Source organism: Leucoraja erinacea, chromosome 16, assembly GCF_028641065.1.
Source record: "Leucoraja erinacea ecotype New England chromosome 16, Leri_hhj_1, whole genome shotgun sequence".
NCBI lineage: Eukaryota > Metazoa > Chordata > Chondrichthyes > Rajiformes > Rajidae > Leucoraja > Leucoraja erinaceus.
The window spans coordinates 22,066,113-22,086,951 of NC_073392.1; the positions used below are offsets into that span (position 1 = coordinate 22,066,113).

General features: G+C 42.2%; 1 protein-coding gene across 1 annotated transcript in view; it reads right to left on the reverse strand.

Annotated features, from left to right (window-relative positions):
* dock3 (dedicator of cytokinesis 3) overlaps positions 1 to 20,839 on the reverse strand; it is a 327,231-nt gene that overhangs the window by 298,509 nt on the left and 7,883 nt on the right. Inside the window, exon 2 of the mRNA XM_055647822.1 lies at positions 4,883 to 4,966. Within this exon, the coding sequence (XP_055503797.1) occupies positions 4,883 to 4,966 (84 nt within the window). The remainder of the gene's footprint in view (positions 1 to 4,882; positions 4,967 to 20,839) is intronic.

Consider the following 20,839-nt stretch of genomic DNA (forward strand, 5'->3'; position numbering starts at 1 on the left):
GAGGAACAGGCACAACAAAAAAAATTGAGCCTGAAGCAGTTTAGCCTTGATCTTGTTGAATAGCAGGGCAGATTTGAGGTTCCAAATGGGAATATTTTGAAGAAGACTATGGGCATCTAGTTAGTCAGGAAGGATGGGTGGTTCAAAATCTAAATTAGAGGAATTTAAACCAAGAGCTTTGGGTAAGCAGTTCACTAATTTGGGAGATGAGGAAAATGTTGAAAATCCTTCATCTTCTTTAAATGTCTGTTTAAAAGGTAATACATATTTCTTCTCAATTTGCTGGATTCGCTTTTTCCTCCTTTTTTTGTTTCTTTTAAGACCAACGGACCTAGCTGGTGATTCATATGCTACACACCACCCATTCTGTATTGCCGCCAAAACGACTCTCTTACAAATTATATTTTGCTAATTATATATATTTTTTTCAGAATCTGAGAAAGGAGAGTGAGCAGCCAGAGGTCGTGGTCCATATCGCTACTAATGACCATTACAGAGATTTGGTTCTGAGAGGGGCAGGACTGACAGCCAACATTCTAGAGTTTCATGTTTCAGATGTGATATAGAGGAAGGTAAAAAGTGGAGGAGTTATTTGAATAATCAGGGAGATTGTCACAGCTGCACTCAGAAAGGACATACTGGTGGTATCATCCAGCAAGGAAATATGGGTAGAGCTCAAACATAAGAAAGGTAGATTAATCTAATGGGTTTGCACTAGAGGCCTTCCAATAGCCAGCACGACATAGAGGAATAGATATGGATACAGAAAAAAACACTAAGTAATGGAGTAACTCAGCGAGTCTGGCAGCATCTCTGGACGACATGAATAGTTGATGTTTCGGTTCAGGAACATTCTTCAATGTGGTTTCATCCCTGCTGCCGTAGGTGGATCGCTCACTTGCTTCTCCTCTGTATCCCATAATTTTGCTCTCGCTACCTCTCCCCCCAGATGGAATGGGTATAGTCTTCCCCTGCTCCGTACCTGTCACCCCATCAGCCTCTGCATCCAACACATTCTTTGACATTTTTGCCACCTTCAATGTGATCCCACCACCATCCATATCTTTCTATCTCCACCCCCTTTTTTCCCCACAGAGACCGTTCCCTGTACAACTCCTTGGTTCACTTATCCCCTCCCACCCAAACCATCCAGTTTTTTTGGCCCTTGCAATCACAGGAGATATAACACCTGCCTTATACATCCTCCCTTCCATCCATTCGGGGATCCATCAGCCCTTTCAGGTGCTATAGAGGTTCATATGTACGTCCCTTAACCTCATCTATTGCATTTAATCTGGCCTACTTTGGCTAGACCAAGCATAGACCAGGCATCTGTTTCGGCGAACACTTGCACTCAGTCCACCAAGGCCTGCTAAATCTCTCGGTTGCTAACCGTTTTAACTCCCCTTCCCATTTTCCTACTGACCTTTCTGTCCTGGGGCTCCTCCATTACCAGAGCGAAGCCACAGACAAGCTGGTGGAACAGCACCTCATATTCCGCTTGAGTGGCTTATAACCCAATGGTATGAACATTAAATTCTCCAATTTTATGCAACTAACAAACAATCACACCTTTTCCCCCTACTCTTCCCTGTGCCCCACCTGGATACACATCCATTTCATCCACTATCCCTCCCCTCATTCCCTTTCCCCCATCCTCCCCACTTATATCCCTTCTTCTGGCTTCACATTTCGCATCTCTACTCACCAAGACAACCACTTGTGTCTTCATCTCTGCCATTGTCTAATCATCTGCCAATCAAACCCCCCTTACCTATATCTACCTATCATTTGCCAGATTTTGCCCCACCTCCAGCTTTGCTCCACCTACTACAATCAGTCTGAAGAAGGGTCTCGACCTGAAATGTCACCTATCTATGTTCTCCAGAGATACTACCTGATCTGCTGAATTACTTCAGCACTTAGTATATTTTTTTGTAAACTAACATCTGCAGTTCCCTTATGTTTATAGATATGTTGACATATTATATAGAAAGATAGTAAAGCAACGGCATAGTGAGAAACTAAAACCCGAATATTGACTGCCACTTCCTTAGTGCAAGAAGTTTAGATGGGGAAGAATTTGTTAGATGCATCCAAGAGTTTTTTTAAACGGTGTGTGAATAGTCCAACAAGAAGAGGGACCATACTGGACCTTGTATTGGGAAACTAGCCTGTCCAGGTGATTGGGTGGGAATCAACAAAAAATTAAACCAAAGACAAGCACAATAGGGCGGAGTAACTCAGCGGATCAGGCAGCACTCTGGAGAAAAGGAATAGGTGATGTTTTGCGTTGAGACCCTTCTTCAGACTGAGAGTTTGGGGAAAGGGGAACAAGAGATATAGACAGGAGAAATGAATGGATGATATGCAAAAAGCAATGATAATCAAGGAAATGAGGGACACACAATAGGCCATTGTTGGCTGTGGGATAGGTGATTTCGAGTATACAGAAGAGTTCAACAGGATAACAGTAAAACTAGTCTGATGACTAGGGTTGGGGAAGGACGGAGAGAGAGAGGATGCAAGGGTTACTTGGTTAATATCAAATTCATACCACTGGGTTGTAAGCTGCTCAAGCAAAATATGAGATGAGATATGAGATGCTGTTCCTCCAATTTACATCTGGCCTCACTCTGACAATGGAGGAGGCCCAGGACTGAAAGGTCAGGATGGGAATGGGAATGTGATGGGGAGTTAAAGTGTTTGGCAACCGGGAGATCTCGTAGGCTGAGGCAGACCGAGTGAAGGTGTTCAGCGACACGATCGCTGAGCCTGCGCTTGGTCTCGCCAATATATAGAAGTCCACATATGTAACAGTGGATACAATAGATAAGGTTGGAGGAGGTGCAAGTGAACCTCTGACTCATCTGAAAGAACTGTCAGGGTCCCTGGATAGATTCGAGGGAGGAGTTGCATCTCCATAGGGGAAGGTGCCGAGAGGTGGTTTGGGCTGGAAATAATGTTAACTAGGGAGTTGCTAAGGGAACGGTCTCTGCAGAAAGCAGAAAGGGGGGCAGATGGGAAGATGTGGCTAGTGGTGGGATCCCGTTGGAGCTGGCGAAAATGTTGGAGGATTATGAGCTGTATACGGCTGTATTCAGGAGAAAAACTAAAAATCTTTGGTTTCAAACAAAAAATACTGTAGTATTTTAAAAGAGTCATGTATGGGACATGCATCTCTGAAAAAGACAAATGCACAGATTGGGTAACACAACATTTCCAAAGCAAATTAGAAAGTTAAAATAGTAAAACAAGTTGGATTCAAACAAAGATTGATAAGTAACAAGTAATCTTCACTTTCACACTTGCCAAACAATGACCTGTCCTTGATATTCAATGGCATTACCATTGTCAAGTATCTGATCCAGCGCAGGGGAGCTGACATCCCCCCCCCCCCCCCCCCCCCCCCCCCCGATGTGTGAGCTGATCGCCTTGACGCAGAGGGCCCAAACGCCGCCGGCTACGGGAGTCAAGATCGTCCCATCAACGGGGGCTCGAGGCCCACAACCGAGGAAGAACAAAGGGAAGGACTTGAACTTTATTTCGCCTTCCACCACAGTGAGGAATGTGTAGGAGTCACTGTGGATGTTCATGTTAAAATGTGTTTTTGATCGTTCTGTTACCAAGATAGCTGCCGGAAGTGAGAGTGAAGCAGCTCCATCTCCTCCTCCTCCCGGATAGTAGCCGCCGCTGCTCTCTCTTCGAATTATGTAGTATTGCTGTCCCTACTACTTCTTGTTTTTGTTTTGTTTTATTTATGTATTTATAATTTGCTTGTTTTAATCTGTAAGTTGTCCTTGAGAGTCCTGAAAGACGCCCATAAATAAAATGTATTATTATTATTATTATTGCTTGCTGAAGTCGGCTTTCCTGCACTATTCTCATATCTCTTGATTCTCTTTATGATTAAAGATCTACAGAAGTACAGAGGCTAGGCATCCTACATTGACTGGCTCATTTCCTGGTACCCGAAAAACTTTCTATGAAACGTTGGTAAAATAATTTCCACTTGTCTGGATCTGCTTAACATTTAATCAACTTGATATCGTCCCGGACAAAGGAGCTTGCTTGATTAGCACCTTAGTCATCGTCTGTGGAATTCTCTGCCTCAGAGGGCAGAGGAGGCAGGTTCTCTGGATGCTTTCAAGAGAGAGTTAGATAGGGCTCTTAAAAATAGCGGAGTCGGGGGATATGGGGAGAAGGCAGGAACGGGGTACTGATTGGGGATGATCAGCCGTGATCACATTGAATCGCGGTGCTGGCTCGAAGGGCTGAATGGCCTACTCCTGCACCTATTGTCTATTGTCTTTGTTTTTTGTCTAAACATTTATTCTTTTAAACAGCACAACCACGCAAGCCTGCAATGTCATCTATATGATACACTATACCAAGGTTTCTCCCACTGCACATCTAAAGACTACCTAGAAAGGCAAAGGCAGACACTTGAAGGAACACTGGCACTAAAGATATATCCTTTAAACAACATTCCATCCAGACTTTAAAATACATTGTTGCTGGGTTTAAATAACAAAACTACCCAACAGATGTGTAAGAGTACCTTCAAATATGGACCAAGTTCAATCAAGTTGCTCACCAATATTTTCAAGAGCAATTAAAGATTGAATACAGGCCTGTCAGTGAAAGTTCATAATTCAGTCAGCTATTGACTTTTCTGTAAGGCTTTATATAATAAATTACATCTTTAAAGTGAGTAACAATTTTACGGGCGTTATTGAGAAATTCTGAAGATGCAAATTAAATTAAACTTTTGCATCTACATAAACCACACCTAATACTTAGGAAACGCTTATACTTTTGTTTTAAACGCCCATTTTCAAAGATAAGAAGCCATAAATATAGCATATTCTGATAATCTTACCTTCACATTTTTCCAAAATCTGAACAGTTTCTCCAATTTCCAGCACAAGCCCTTGAGGCACTGAAGCACGAAAGCTGCATATTACTAAAAAAAAAATCAGAATGTGACATTTAGTATTGTTATTCAAACCAAAGTCATTTGCTCTTTCCCTCACTCCCACACTCACTCACTCCTGTAGTTTTGGGCCTACAAGTGGTAAGCAGTCATTCTCCATACAATTCTGTTCAAATCAAAAGGTTTTCTCAGTTGCAATGAACAATGCAGGCTCTGCTGTTAGCATAGGATGATCTGCAGTCTACCCTTTTTAAAAATGTTTAAATTACTTAACACAATCAGGGCACGTAATTAGCGGTTGCCCGGGTGCCATTGACCACCCAAAGTGCCGCCGGGCAACCTAAATGCCAAATCATTTTGCCCAGCTTGGCACTGCAGATACTGGTTTGTACCGAAGATAGACACAAAAAACTTGAGTAACTCCGCGGGTCAGGCAGCATCTGTGGATAAAAGGAACGTTTCATGTCGGCGACGGCTGTATTGCGGGGCAAAGATACTAGGTGCAGGGTGACGAAGGGTCGGAGCGAATGACCGGCCCCGCACAGCCGCGATAGCGGCTCCATCTCCTCCCGGATAGTGGCCGCTGCTTGCAAATCCGTTCTCTCTCTCTCTCTCTCTCTTAATATGGAATATCAGTACTGTAGTTATTTAATGAGCAACATTCACAACTATACGTTGGATTTATCCAGGTTTTACTTCGACAGTCGATCATATACATCACAAATTTGGTCGGGAGAATTTGAAATTTTAGCACTAATTCTGAAGTGGGAATGATCGAAACAGCGTTTATTAATAATTTTTTTTAAATCTGGTGTGTACAAACTGGGTATCTTCATTGCAGTTCACAACAAATACATCTAATCTGAATGTCTGGTATTGTGGCATTTTGACACCTTTAAACATATTACCAAAAGAACATTTGCTGCAGTTATGTCCTTTGGCCATCTCTTGTCAGTTAGTGTAATAACCATATAACCATATAACAATTACAGCACGGAAACAGGCCATCTCGGCCCTACAAGTCCATGCCGAACAAATGTTATTCCCCTTAGTCCCACCTGCCTGCACTCGTACCATAACCCTCCATTCCCTTCTCATCCATATGCGTATCCAATTTATTTTTAAATGATACCAATGAACCTGCCTCCACCACTTCCACTGGGAGCTCATTCCACACCGCCACCACTCTCTGCGTAAAGAAGTTCCCCCTCATATTACCCCTAAACTTCTGTCCCTTAATTCTGAAGTCATGTCCTCTTGTTTGAATCTTCCCTATTCTCAAATGGAAAAGCTTGTCCACATCAACTCTGTCTATCCCTCTCATCATTTTAAAGACCTCTATCAGGTCCCCCCTTAACCTTCTGCGCTCCAGAGAATAAAGACCTAACTTATTCAACCTATCTCTGTAACTTAGTTGTTGAAACCCAATGTTTAACCTGTCAGATAGGTATAGTCAGTTTTAACAGCTATTATCATAAAATGCTTATAGAAATGTCCTTGCAACCTGTATATTTTGTTGTGGATAAATTATGTGGGAAGCGAGAGTGTTTCTGTACCAATAGCAATAACGACCCATGCTATGGCCATGTCATGGTAATTTTCGGTCCTTCACAGAAAGCATGCTTGCATCAATCTGTAGTGTGCATGGTTAAGCATATATGTTACCATCGTTCAGGATTTATTGACACAGGTTGATCATAAACTGAATAATCCAACCATATTTTAGTTTGCAAGTGGAAAGAACTAATGGAAATTGCATTAATTGCAATGTGTAAAAAGAGTGTCTTATAATTTTGCTGCGTGTCATTGTGGGATATATCATGTCTTGATTAGTGAATATGTTTAGTTTGTGACTTTATTTGAAGCAGAAATAATATGTGAATGCTTCATTGAGCATAATTCGGACTGGTAACTACACACTTCGTCCGAGCACATTATCGCAAGCATCATGCAAACCGTCTTAAATGACCACCTAAACTGTCATTTGGCAACTTAAAAAGCTGCCACGGTTGCCCGACTGGCAACAGGGAAAAAAAGTTAAGTGACAGCCCTGACTATAGATTAATCGTATCATTTTCTGTTTATCGATTTGATTCTTCTTGTTAAGGGCCTGTCCCACTTTCATGACCTAATTCACAAACTTTTTTACTCGTGGACATTTTTCATCATGCTAGAAAAACGCCCCGACCTACTTGATGCCACGAGTACCTATGACCTCCTACGACCTTGTGACGACCATGCTGCGAGTATGAGTCAAGGGCAAACTCGGCAGAAGTCGTGAATTAGGTCGTGAAAGTGGGACAGGCCTTTTACTTTACTACACAGACGTGTTGCAAAAATATCAATACATTCTTTCACTGACTGGATAATTTACATCAAACATGCACTTTTACTTAAAATATTTGCAATAAGCATCAATAAATCAATAATATTCATACAAAATAACTGACTTCAAAGGAAGATGATCCACTAAATATGTTCATTTACATATGCTCACCGTTGTTATTTTAAGGGGGAAAATCTCCATAAACTACAAAAACATGTTTCTCTCATTAACCTAACAAAATTAATGCAGAAACACAGAAACTATACTGTAAACACATATTAAATCCACTCCATTGCAAATGTTAAAATATTAAAAGACACCATACTCAAACTCTTTCATCACAAAACCATTTCCTCCCATTCTTTAAAATCTTTTTAAAGAAATCAATGACCAATTATATGTTATGCAGAAATAGGAGAATTACCTTTGTTTTGTAAACTACCCAAGCAGAATACCCTCAATCTGACCACATGCAAACTGGATCAATATGCACCTCGTATTTGGCTTGGGTAGCTTACACCTAATGGTATGAGCATTGAATTCTCCAATTTAAGGTAACTACAAGTATACATTGAAGTATCTCCAAATTACTATATCTGTTCTTACATTAGGAGACCAAAACTTTGCACAATACTCCTAGTGAAGTCCCTTCAATACTAATTTTAAACTCCAGCCCCTATGCAATAGAAGCTAATATGCCTAACTACTTGTTGCAGGTGTTTAAGAAGGAACTGCAGATGCGGGAAAATCGAAGGTAGTCAAAAATGCCAGAGAAACTCAGCAGGTGAGGCAGCATCTATGGAGCGAACGAAATAGACAACCCGTCGAAACCCGTCTTCAGACTGATGTGAGAGTGGGGGAGGGGCGGGAGGAAGAAAGGAAGGTGGAGCCAGTGGGCTGAGGGAGACCTGAGAAGGCTCTAGATGTCAGCTCTCATCTATTGCATCCGCTACTCTAGATGTCAGCTGCTCTACATCGGTGAGACCAAGCATAGGCTTGACGATCGCTTCACCGAACTACCTCCGCTCGGTTCGCAATAACCAACCTGATCTCACGGTGGCTCAGCACTTCAACTCCCCCTCCAATTCTGAATCCGACCTTTCTGTCCTGGGCCTCCTCCATGGCCAGAGTGAGGACCACCATAATTTGGAGCATAGCAGCACTTCATATTTCGCTTGGGCAGTTTGCACCCCAGCAGCATGAACATTGACTTCTTTAATTTCAGGTAGTCATTACTTTCTCCTCCCCTTCTCAGCTCTCCCTCAGCCCATTGGCTCCACCTCTTCCTTTCTTCCTCCCACCCCTCCACCCTCACATCAATCCAAAGAAAGGCGTCGACCCGAAACGTTGCCTATTTCCTTGGCTCCATAGATGCTGCCTCGCCTACTGAGTTTCTACTGTATTTTTGTCTACCTACCTGTTGCAGCTGCTTGCTAACAATTCATACATAAGAGCACACAGATTTCTCTATACTGCACTCATTTGCAATATCTTGCTGCAGGTTGAGCATCGATTTTCCCACAACAGATGGTCCGCGCCCCCCTATAATCCGGACAAAATTACGAGAGCTCTATTGAAATTCCCCGAACAGCCTCAGATGGCATTGTAAACTGAATGTGAATGGGATTACCTGTTGACCCATCCCCAGCTCCCACCGTTCTCCGGCCCCAGCCTCCGTCCCAACTCATAAGGTGCACCAGCGAGCCCCTCGCCTGCTGCTGTTTCTTGCTGTCGGCAATATCTTCATCCACTACCTGCTTGACCATCGCCGCCTGTTCCTCCCATGTCTCTCCAGTTGGTCTCTTCCCCTACCCACCCTCACCCCACCGATGCCGTCGCCTCCTCCTCCCCCGAAGATTCTGACATACTTCATTTTGGAAGCGACAGGTGAGAGGGTAGGGAGGCCTACGGTGACCGAGCAAATCCTGTCATTGGCAGCGGCCTGAAGAAAGTGTGATCTGTTGGGGGCTACAATGCGAACTGGTGAAGAAGGGTTTGCTGGTGCAGACCAGTGGCATTGGTGCCTAGTTTTGGAGTAACTCAACCGACTGAATCAATCTAAGGAAGGGTCCAAATGTCACCTATGTTCTCCAGAGATCCTGACCCACTGAATTACTCCAGCATTTTGTGTCCATTTGTCAATTAATCATCATCTGTAGTTATTGGCAATAACGGACACCACTCCCTCCTCTATGGTCCGTCATAACGGCATTGGGGGTTCAGTATTGATGTGGATGGAGAACTGGCTGGCAAACAGGAAGCAAAGAGTAGGAGTAAACGGGTCCTTTTCACAATGGCAGGCAGTGACTAGTGGGGTACCGCAAGGCTCAGTGCTGGGACCCCAGCTATTTACAATATATATTAATGATCTGATGAGGGAATTGAAGGCAATATCTCCAAGTTTGCAGATGACGCTAAGCTGGGGGGCAGTGTTAGCTGTGAGGAGGATGCTAGGAGACTGCAAGGTGACTTGGATAGGTTGGGTGAGTGGGCAAATGTTTGGCAGATGCAGTATAATGTGGATAAATGTGAGGTTATCCATTTTGGTGGCAAAAACAGGAAAGCAGACTATTATCTCAATGGTGGCCGACTAGGAAAAGGGGAGATGCAGCGAGACCTGGGTGTCATGGTACACCAGTCATTGAAAGTAGGCATGCAGGTGCAGCAGGCAGTGAAGAAAGCGAATGGTATGTTAGCTTTCATAGCAAAAGGATTTGAGTATAGGAGCAGGGAGGTTCTTCTGTAGTTGTATATGGTCTTGGTGAGACCACACCTGGAGTATTGCGTACAGTTTTGGTCTCCAAATCTGAGGAAGGATATTATTGCCATAGAGGGAGTGCAGAGAAGGTTCACCAGACTGATTCCTAGGATGTCAGGACTGTCTTATGAAGAAAGACTGGATAGACTTGGTTTATACTCTCTAGAATTTAGGAGATTGAGAGGGGATCTTATAGAAACTTACAAAATTCTTAAGGGGTTGGACAGGCTAGATGCAGGAAGATTGCTCCCGATGTTGGGGAAGTCCAGGACAAGAGGTCACAGCTTAAGGATAAGGGGGAAATCCTTTAAAACCGAGATGAGGAGAACTTTTTTCACACAGAGAGTGTTGAATCTCTGGAACTCTCTGCCACAGAGGGTAGTTGAGGCCAGTTCATTGGCTATATTTAAGAGGGAGTTAGATGTGGCCCTTGTGGCTAAAGGGATCAGAGGGTATGGAGAGAAGGCAGGTACGGGATACTGAGTTGGATGATCAACCATGATCATATTGAATGGCGGTGCAGGCTCGAAGGGCCGAATGGCCTACTCCTGCACCTAATTTCCATGTTTCTATGTTATAAATCTACTGACTCAGAGTCGGTTAATATGTCAAGCAAAGAACCTGAGAGAATGAGAGACTGAGAGAGAGGGAGAGAGGTAGAGAGGGGGAGGGCTAGGGGTAAAGAAGTAGAGAGAGAGAGGGAGAGGGATGGAGGGAGAGGTAGTGAGAGGAAATGTAAGTGAGAGTAAGTTAGAGGAAGTTGCAGAAAGTTTTGCGAGAGAGGGAATGGAAGAGGGAGAGAGGGAGGGATAGGGTTAAGGGAGAGGGGCAGAGAGAGGGGCAGGGAGAGAGGGAGGTATAGGGTTAAGAGAGAGGGGCAGAGAGAGGGGAGAGGGGGAGGGAGAGGGGAGAGAGGGAGGGGGAGGGAGAGGGGGAGGGAGAGGGGGAGGGGGGAGAGAAATAGAGGGGGTGAGAAAAATCGGGAGATAGGGGGAAGGAAGAGAGGGAGGAGGGGGGAGAGAGAGGGGGAGTGAGAGAGAGGGGGAGAGAGAGAACGAATGTGGGAAATTGGTTGGGAAAGTGTTGGAAAGTGTTGAGTAAGTTTTTGAAAGTCTTGGTAAGTTTAGAGACTGGATTGGCAAGTTTTGGAGAGGCCGTGATTGGGAGAGGGAGGGAGAGAGAGAGAAGGAGATTTGTCTGTGTGCAACGGCATTTGTAATCAATAAGTTGTCATAAATTCACTGACTTTGAGTCAGTTAATAGTCAAAACAGTACTAATAGAAAGTTAAGTAAGCCTTATACTAATCAAATTACTCAATATTCAACTACTCAATTAGAGTACGTTAAGATACTTAACCTCTTGGGAATGCTGATTCCCTGGCAGATTTAAATACTGTTAAACCTTTTTGGGGTCTGTTCTGTTTAGTTTTTATAAACTCCTTAAGGAGCAGACTTACTTAATATTATCTATGGATATTTTCACTAACCCATCCGAGTATGAAAATGGCCATAACCTTTTTAATACTGAAGATATGAAAGTGAACTAGGTGTCAAATTAAACTTATTTTTATGCTTTATCTGATGGGATAAATTAAAGACTTGATTTTTAAAATCTCCAAATTTTGTAACATTGCTATGCCAAGCCTTTCAAAACAAGAAAAATAACTGAACAATTGGAATTAGAAAAACAGGTTAAACAGCTACTCAGAAAACGCGAATGACCCAACCATTGCAAAATATAAAAAGGTAGCCGTATTAAAATTTAAATTAAACCAGATCCTTTCTGCAAAAAATATTAGGGTATTTCACTATACTAAGCAAAAAAAGTGAATTTGGTGACAAACCACATGAACTCCATAAAGTAGAGAAGGATCATACTATTCAAAAAATTAGATCAGAAAAAGGAGAGCTGCTTACACTGCCTAAAAATATTAATGAAAGATTCTTAAAATTCTATCAAACACTATATTCATCAAAAACAACAGCCAATCCTGCAAAGATGAAAAGCTTTCTTGAGAATTGCAATCTCCCATCCCTTAATGAGGCGGAACCGGAGGAATTAGGGGCAGAGATAACAACAAAAGACATTGTGGAGACTATTAAATCATTGAAAAGTGGAAAAACGCCTGGTCCGGATGGGTTTAGTAATGAATTTATAAAAAAATTAATGATTTAATTTCCCCACGATTACAAGCCCTTTATATTCAAGCATTTAAGGAACAGACTTTACCAAAAACTCTTGCCGAATCAACTATTACATTGATTCCAAAAAAAGATAAAAACCTTGAGAAGCCTGGATCATATAGGCCAATAGCCCTTTTAAATACAGTTCAGAAGATATTAGCTAAGACTTTGGCTCGCAGATTAAGCTTGGTTATTAGTAAACTAATACATCCAGACCAAACTGGGTTTATACCTAATCGACACCAGTTTTATAATCTAAGACGTCTGTTTAATATAAGATACTCGCATAGAACGACAAACGAAGATCTAACAATTATTTCTCTAGATGCAGAAAAAGCTTTTGACCAAGTGGAATGGGCTTATCTTTTCACAGTGTTGGGAAAATTCCAATTAGGAGAAAACTTCATTTCATGGGTGAAGCTATTATATACTGATCCGACAGCCAGAATACTGACAAATCAAATGCTTTCACCTAAATTTCACTTATCCAGGGGTAACAGACAAGGATGAGCCCTCTCACCAATGTTATTTGCTTTCGCCTTAGAACCTCTTGCTGAGAGTATTGGGTCACATTCGGGCATTCACCGATATAATACTAAATAAGATTTACCAATAAGATTTTGCTATATGCAGATGATGTACTTTTATACATTACTAATTCCCAAGTTAGTATCCCAAATGTACTAAACATTATAGAACAATTTGGTGCTTTTTCAGGTTATAGAATGAATTGGAATAAAAGTGAAATTATGCCAATAAAAGCTTAAGACCCTTCTCCAAAAATTTCCTTTCAGAATTGTTACTGAAAAGTTTAGATATCTCTCAGAATTTACGTGACCAGAAAACACTCCTCTTTATTTAAAACAAACTTTCCACCATTAATTACTAAATTATACGCCTATATTCAATTTTGGAAAACACTTCCTATCTCCCTTATAGGTAGAGTAAATGCCATAAAGATTATCTTCCTTCCGCAACTCCTATATTTATTTCAATCAATACCGATATATCTCCCTAAAAGTTAAAAAAAAAAAATTGATTCTACTATCACAAATTTTATTTGGGACTACAAAACCCATAGAATACACAAAATACACTTGTGCAAATCCAAAGAAAATGGAGGATTAGCTCTTCCTAACTTTCTTTTTTACTACGATTATTTGCCTTTTAATATAGGTTTGATTCTCCTATCTCCAATACATTTGAATAAGTCAATGTATGAGCAAAATCCGATAATACACAGCACTCTATGTATCTGGAAACAGTTGAAATTAAGTTCTTTGCACGTATCTTAAACTTAAAAGAAAAGTTCCTTTAAATTGTCAATTCAAAATATTGCATATTTTTACTATTCAAAGACCAAAATGGAATCGGTTCTAGTTTTTCCAACTGTCTCCCCTATCTGTGGATAGAAAAGTCTTTCTCCCTCTGGGGGGGGGGGGGGGGGATGAGGGAACGGGGTCTTTATATATCTCCGTCTTTTTTTTTTCCGATTCACTTACACAGAAATTAGCATTTGAGCAATTTTATTGTATAATATTTCCTCACCAATGCAACCCGTTCCCCAGCACAATATTCCACCATTCACCCGTTCCCCCAGCACAAGCCGTTCACCCAACGCAATATTCCAGCACACACCCATAGCCCCTTATTCACCCTCCCTCATTAAACTTTAAAAAAAATCCTTGCTGCCAGGAATATTTTAAAAAAATGCACCCTCCCTCATTAAACTTTAAAAAAAAATCCTTGCTGCCAGGAATATTTAAAAAAAAAGGGATTGCAACATTATAGCTCGCATTGCACTGGCTGGGGCTGGCAGGACTCAGTGTCCTGGGATGGCTACAATCCTATTGTGAAGTCATAGCTGCAGAAGGAAGACATTTTTCTTAAATTGGGATTTTGTAAAGTTGAAAATGTGAAAAACCTATGAAATATGACATCAATCTGAACGAAACTGGATACATGTAAGACAATTGTGAGTAAGATGGTGCAACAATTGTAGAGCTATCTTGTACTGTTTTGGCATAGTTCCGGGGAGACAGACAGACAGACACACACACACACAGAAAACAGGTGCAGGAGTAGGCCATTCGGCCCTTCGAGCCTGCACCACCATTCAATATGATCATGGCTGATCATCCAACTCAGTATCCTGTACCTGCCTTCTCTCCATACCCCCTGATCCCTTTAGCTACAAGGGCCACATCGAACTCCCTCTTAAATATAGCCAATGAACTGGTCTCAACTACCTTCTGTGGCAGAGAATTCCACAGACTCTCTGTTTGAAAAATGCTTTTCTCATCTCGGTCCTAAAATACTTCCCCCTTATCCTTAAACTGTGACCCCTAGTTCTGGATTTCCCCAACATCGGGAATAATCTGCTTGCATCTAGCCTGTCCAACCCCTTAAGAATTTTGTAAGTTTCTATAAGATCCCCCCTCAATCTTCTAAATTCTAGCGAGTACAAGCCGAGTCTATCCAGTCTTTCTTCATATGAAAGTCCTGCCATCCCAGGAACCAGTATGGTGAACCTTCTCTGTACTCCCTCTATGGCAAGAATGTCTTTCCTCAGATTACACACACACACACACACACACACAGACAGAAAGAGAGACATATACACAATGAGAGTTTTAGTAATATCCCTGTCACACGGGAGGCCTGGTCCCTCAACGCAACCCGTTCCCCCCAACGCAATATTTGACCACTCACCCATACACCCCACGGGAGGCCTGGTCCCCCAACGCAACCCATTCCCCAACGCAATATTCCACCACTCACCCATTCCACCATATTCCAGCACTCACCCATAGCCCCCAACAGTGCACTTGCTAGGGCTAGCATGACTCATTGTACTTAGATAGCAACAATGTTGCAAGCAGAACTACAATCCCATTGTGACATCATAGTTGTAAGCACAGGGAAGATATTTTTCTCAAATTGGGGTTTTGTAAATGTAAAAATGTCAATAACTTGTAAAATATAACATCAATCTGTACGAAACTTGATACAAACCACTGCAGGACATTTATGAGTAAGGTGGTGCAAAACAAAATTAGGGTTATCGTGTACCATTTTGGCGTAGCTCCGTGATTACAGTTACAGACAGAAACGCAGGCATAGAAACAAAGGCAGACTGGTAGACAGGCAGACAGACGGACAGACCAATTGGCCATATAGGGCAGAAGAAACTTCCAAACAATTAAATACTTCTAAGTATTTTCTGATCAATTAAATGCATTATGAATTGGTGGTAAATTTAGTTGAATATCCTAATGACCTTTATGGATGCATTTTACAGAAATTTTAAATTATGTAAAGGGTACCCACTATAAAATGATATTCCAACTGGGTTCTTATAGTTAAACTGACAGGTTGTGACAATTTTATTTTAATGCAATAAATGCCCATGTTAATTAAATGGTAATTGTGGCTTTGTGAAAATGTAACTGTGGTTATGTGACCTAGCTGCATCTTGCATCGGTGTTTGTTTCCTTGACAACCATCTATAAAATACATTTTAAGCAATAGCACTGTAGGAAAATGTAGACTGTTTCGTGAATTATAATTATAGATTCTTATTAACCAAATTCCTGCAATGATAATATCATTGAACAATATGGAATAAATTGAAAAGGAAAACACAGAAAATCTATTTTAATCTTTTTTGTTGGAATTATTAAATAATGAAAACCTCTATCTCCACCTTGAGGTTAGTCACTATTAGAGATAAACTGAATTGCACTTTTAAGATATTTCCCCAGATTATGAATGCCTAATATACGGACACATGCATAGATGAATGATCTCCCATAATATTATTAAATTTAAAGGAATAAAATGTATTTGTTCCTATAAATGACTTATTCTCCATCTCCATGTTTTTCACAATATCTGGGTACATGTGACAATAATAAACCAATACCAAAGATGTCTCAGTTACTCTTAAACTTTGTCATCTGTCACAGACATCTGCCATATTTCACAGCATTATGCCCAGGGCTGCATTACAGATATTTTAGCCACATTCTATGTGGCAACAATGATTAATGATCACATTATTTTTTCAACGTAAACTGAAGGCAGTTTGTGGAACATCCACACTCTTTTGCTAGCATTTCTACAATGTACATGGCCCTTGTGTACAGGGCTCGAAATTAGCGGTTGCCCAGTTGCCAATGCCAACCCACAGTCCCGCCGGGCAACCTAAAAGCCATGCCATTTTGCTCGGCTTGGCAAGCACCCGGGACACCTATCGTTTAATTCTGGGCGGGCCCCCTCTCTATCCTTATCTTTCTCTCTCTCTCTCTGTCACTCTCCGTCTCCGCCCGCTATCCGTGTCCATGTCACCGTCCGCTCCTCGTCTGCCGGCATGGCCGGCCGCCTTACACATGCGCACAACCACAGCCAGCACCAAAGATGCAATCGGCCGTGGTTGTGCACATGTGCCATCCTGCACATGTGCACTGCCACTGCAACTGGTCAGCGTCGGCCACTTTCTCCCTCCCTTTGCATGGTGGGAGATCTGCTGTCCACTCGCTGCGACCGCTGAAAACCAACGCAGAATCAATCGCTGGAGCTGGAGTAACTCCCTGGAGTAACTCTTGCTTCTTGGTTTCCTCCAAAAATATTCGAAACAGAATTTAAACACCACCACCAAACTATGAAAAATAACAGCCTATTGCATTTTATCTGTTTATTTATTGTGTATATATATATATACACAATAAATAACGTACCTCGGTGACTGCCAATCACCACACCCCCCCCCGGACACTTATTATTATTTATTCAAATCGTTTGCTATGTCGCTCGTCCAGGGAGATGCTAAATGCATTTCGTTGTCTCTGTACTGTACACTGACAATGACAATTAAAATTGAATCTGAATCTGAATATATATAGTCTATGGTATATAGACACAGTGAACTTTTATTTCCTGTTCTATATTATGTTTACATATTCTGTTGTGCTGCAGCAAGCAAGAATTTCATTGTCCTATCTGGGACACATGACAATAAAACTCTCTTGACTTGGACTTAAACAAAAAAAGAGTTCTTGGGGAAAAAAAGGTCTACCTTAAATTTAATTGCTTCTGGTTGGGTACCTATAGTAGGGTGAAGACTATTCCATGCTTTAATTGTGCGGCGGAGTTGTAAAAGGAGCAAATTAATAATATTAATATATCAAGGGAGGTAGTTAGCGTGTGTGCGGGATGGTAGTTAGTGTGTATGACGCCACATGTCGCCCCGCCCCCCGCAACCGCACGTTGGGGGAACAGACCCAACGGGTCTGCACTTGGTCTAGTGCACATTAAAAACAAGAGGGTAACTAAGGAGAAAGTAGGACTACTCAGGAATAAAGGAGGGAATTTATGTTTGGAGTCAGGTGATGTAGGTGAAGTACTAGACGAGTACATTACCTCTGTATTCACCAAGAAGGGCATGGAAGCTAGTGAGATCAGTGTGGGGATACAAATTTGCTAGGTTTGAGATCAAGGAAGAGGTAGTGTTGGGTCCTTGAAAAAGCATTAAGGTGGATATATCCAGAGGGCCCAAAGTGCCCAAGGTTAATGAGAAAGGAAAGAGAGGAAATTGCAGGGATTTTGACAAAGATCTTTAAATTCCAATTAGCCATAGGTGAGTTCCACGGAGAATTGGATAGCAGCTGATGTTGCACCTTTGATAATTCATACCGCTGGGTTGCAAGCTGCCCTTTTTTTTGTCTAACCGAGAGGTTGCATTTAGTAGCTACCTATTGCAATTCCATGTTCTGCCTGAATGGGATTTGCTAATTGCTGAATAGTAATGGCTCTTTCTCACGGTGCGACCTGATGCAAGACTTAACAAGAGTTTAACATCGTGGGAACCTCCTGTGATAACAGTACGGCATTCGTGGACCACCGATGACCTCCGTGGCGCTAACGGCAGGTAGTCGTGTAACTTGTTAAGGTCGGGATAAAATTCAAACATTTTTGAATTTCTCCAAGAGTGACTTGAGCAGCGTTGCAACATTGTATGAACGCAGATGCCAGTGCGATATCCGTGCGATATCCGTAATGACTCTTGCGGGTACCGTGGGAACTCCTGCGAATGGTAATATGGGTTGAGCACAACACCGGCTGAAAGGAGGCCATCGAGAAGCAGATGTACGCCTTTGAAAAATTTTTGGCTTTGGCTTTTTTAAATGTTTTATGTAATTTATGTTTTTATGTGTCTTGAGTTCTATGTGCAAATCCTTTTCAGTTCCAGGTATCAGAGCGTTGGAAGCAGGATGCCAGAGGCCACTCAGCCACTCTAGCCTGCCCCCCCCCCCACCCACACACACTTACCAGGCGCAGGTGGGCATTGGGGAGTCTGAAGACGTCTGCCATGGTGCAAGCCATCTGGAACTTGGTCATCTGCTCATTGCCAGACCAGTGGAAAACCCCACTGACCGAGGAGTCCAGTAGAGAGGTATTCCGCATCAGCAGAGGGACCGCACAGTAAAGCAAAGCAAGATTCCAGCTGTGATAGTTTTACAGTCAACTGTTCTCTCCCCCTACCCCCCCCCCCCCCCCCTCTCTCTCCCCCTCGCTCACTTCCACACTCCTACCCACCTCCCCTCCCTCTCTCCCGGGTGGGGGAGAGGGAGAGGATCGGGGGTTGGGGTTCTACAACCTGCTTAATAACCTGCCTTCTGGTTCTTGCTACCAAAGTGTATAACAATTATCCACATTGTACTGCATCTGCCATGCATCTGCTCACTCACCCAACCTATCCAAGTCACTCTGCAGCCTCATAGCATCCACTTCGCAGCTCAAACTGCCACCTAGCTTTGTGTCATCTGCAAACTTGGAGATGTAACATTTAATTCCCTTGTCGAAATCGTTAATATTGTAAATAACTGGGGTCCCAGCACAGAGGCTTGCAGCACCTCACTAGTCACCCTCTGCCATTTTGAAAAGGGCCCGTTAATTTCTACTCTTTGCTTCCTGTCTGCCAACCAGTTCTCTATCCATGTCAATATCATACCCCCAATAACATGTGCTCTAATTTTGCACACTAATCTCTTGTGTGGGACCTTGTCAAAGGCTTTTTGAAAGCCAGATATACCACATCCACTGGCTCTCCCTTATCCATTCTACTTGTTACAACCTCGAAAAATTCCGGAAGATTAGTCAAGCATGATTTCCCCTTCATAAATCTATGCTGACTTTGACTGATGCTGTCAATGCTTTTCAAATGCGCTGATATTATATCTTTAATAATCGACTCAAGCATCTTCCTCACTACCGATGCAAGGCTAACTGGTCTATAATTCCCTGTTTTCTCTCTCCCTCCTTTCTTAAAAAGTGGGGTTATATTAGTTACTCTCCAGTCCACAGGAACTGATCCAGAGTCTATTGAACATTGGAAAATGATCACCAATGTGGATTCCATTCAGCCTCCCTCCCACTATATTCTCGGTCGCCTATTATTTCTGGGAGATTGTTTGTGTCTTCCTTAGTGAAGAAAGAACCAAAGTACTTATTTAACTGGTCTGCCATTTCCTTGTTTCCCATTATAAATTCACCTGTTTCCTACTGTAAGAGGCCTACATTTGTCTTCACTAATCTTTTCCACATATCTAAAGAAGCTTTTACTGTCAGTTCTTATACCCCCCCCCCCCCCAAGCTTTCTTTCATGCTCTATTTCCCCCCCTTAATTAACCCTTGTCCTACTCTGTTGAATTCTAAATTTCTCCCAGTCCTCCAGTTTGCTGCTTCCTCTGGCCAAATTATATGCCTCTTCCTTGGATTTAACATTATCCCTAATTTCCCTCGTTAGGCACGGTTGAGTCGCCTTCCCCGTTTTACACCAGTCAGGGATGAACAATTGTTATAATTCATCCATGCGATAGTTAAATCTTTGCCATTGCATATCCACCGTCAACCCGTTTTTAGTATCATTTACCAGTCTATCCTAACCAATTCCCGTCTCATACCATCAAAGTCACCTTTCTTTAAGTTCAGGACCCTCGTCTCTGAATTAACTGTGTCACTCTCCATCTAAATGCAGAATTCCACCATATTATGGTCACTGTGGCACAAGGGGTGTTGCACAAGATTGCTAACTAATCTTTCCTCATTATACAATACCCAGTGTAAGATGGCCTGACCTCTAGTTGGTTCCTCTACATATTGGCTTAGAAAATCATCCTGTATACACTCCAGGAAATCCTCCTCCTCAGCGTTGTTATCAATTTGGTTAGCCCAATCTATATGTAGAATAAAGTCACCCATGATAACTGCTGTACCTTTGCTACACGCATCCATAATTTCCTATTTGATGCTCACTACTGCTGTTTGGTGGTCTGTACACAACCTCCAAGTATTTTCTGCCCTTGACTATTTCACAGTTCTACAGCATTCTGAGAAATTTAAAAAAGGGACGATCACCTTATTAGGATTGTACTGTAGCCTCTCCCCCCCCCTCCCCCACCCAAAAAATGTCAAAAGGAATTAGAGGAACAAATATGCTAGGGGGATTGGAGAGTTACAAGCCTATAAGGAATGTCATGGTAGGGGGTTTTAACATTCACAATATAGACTGGAACTGCAATTGTACCAATGTCATAGATGGGGTAGAATTTGTCAAGTGTGCTCTGGAAAGTTT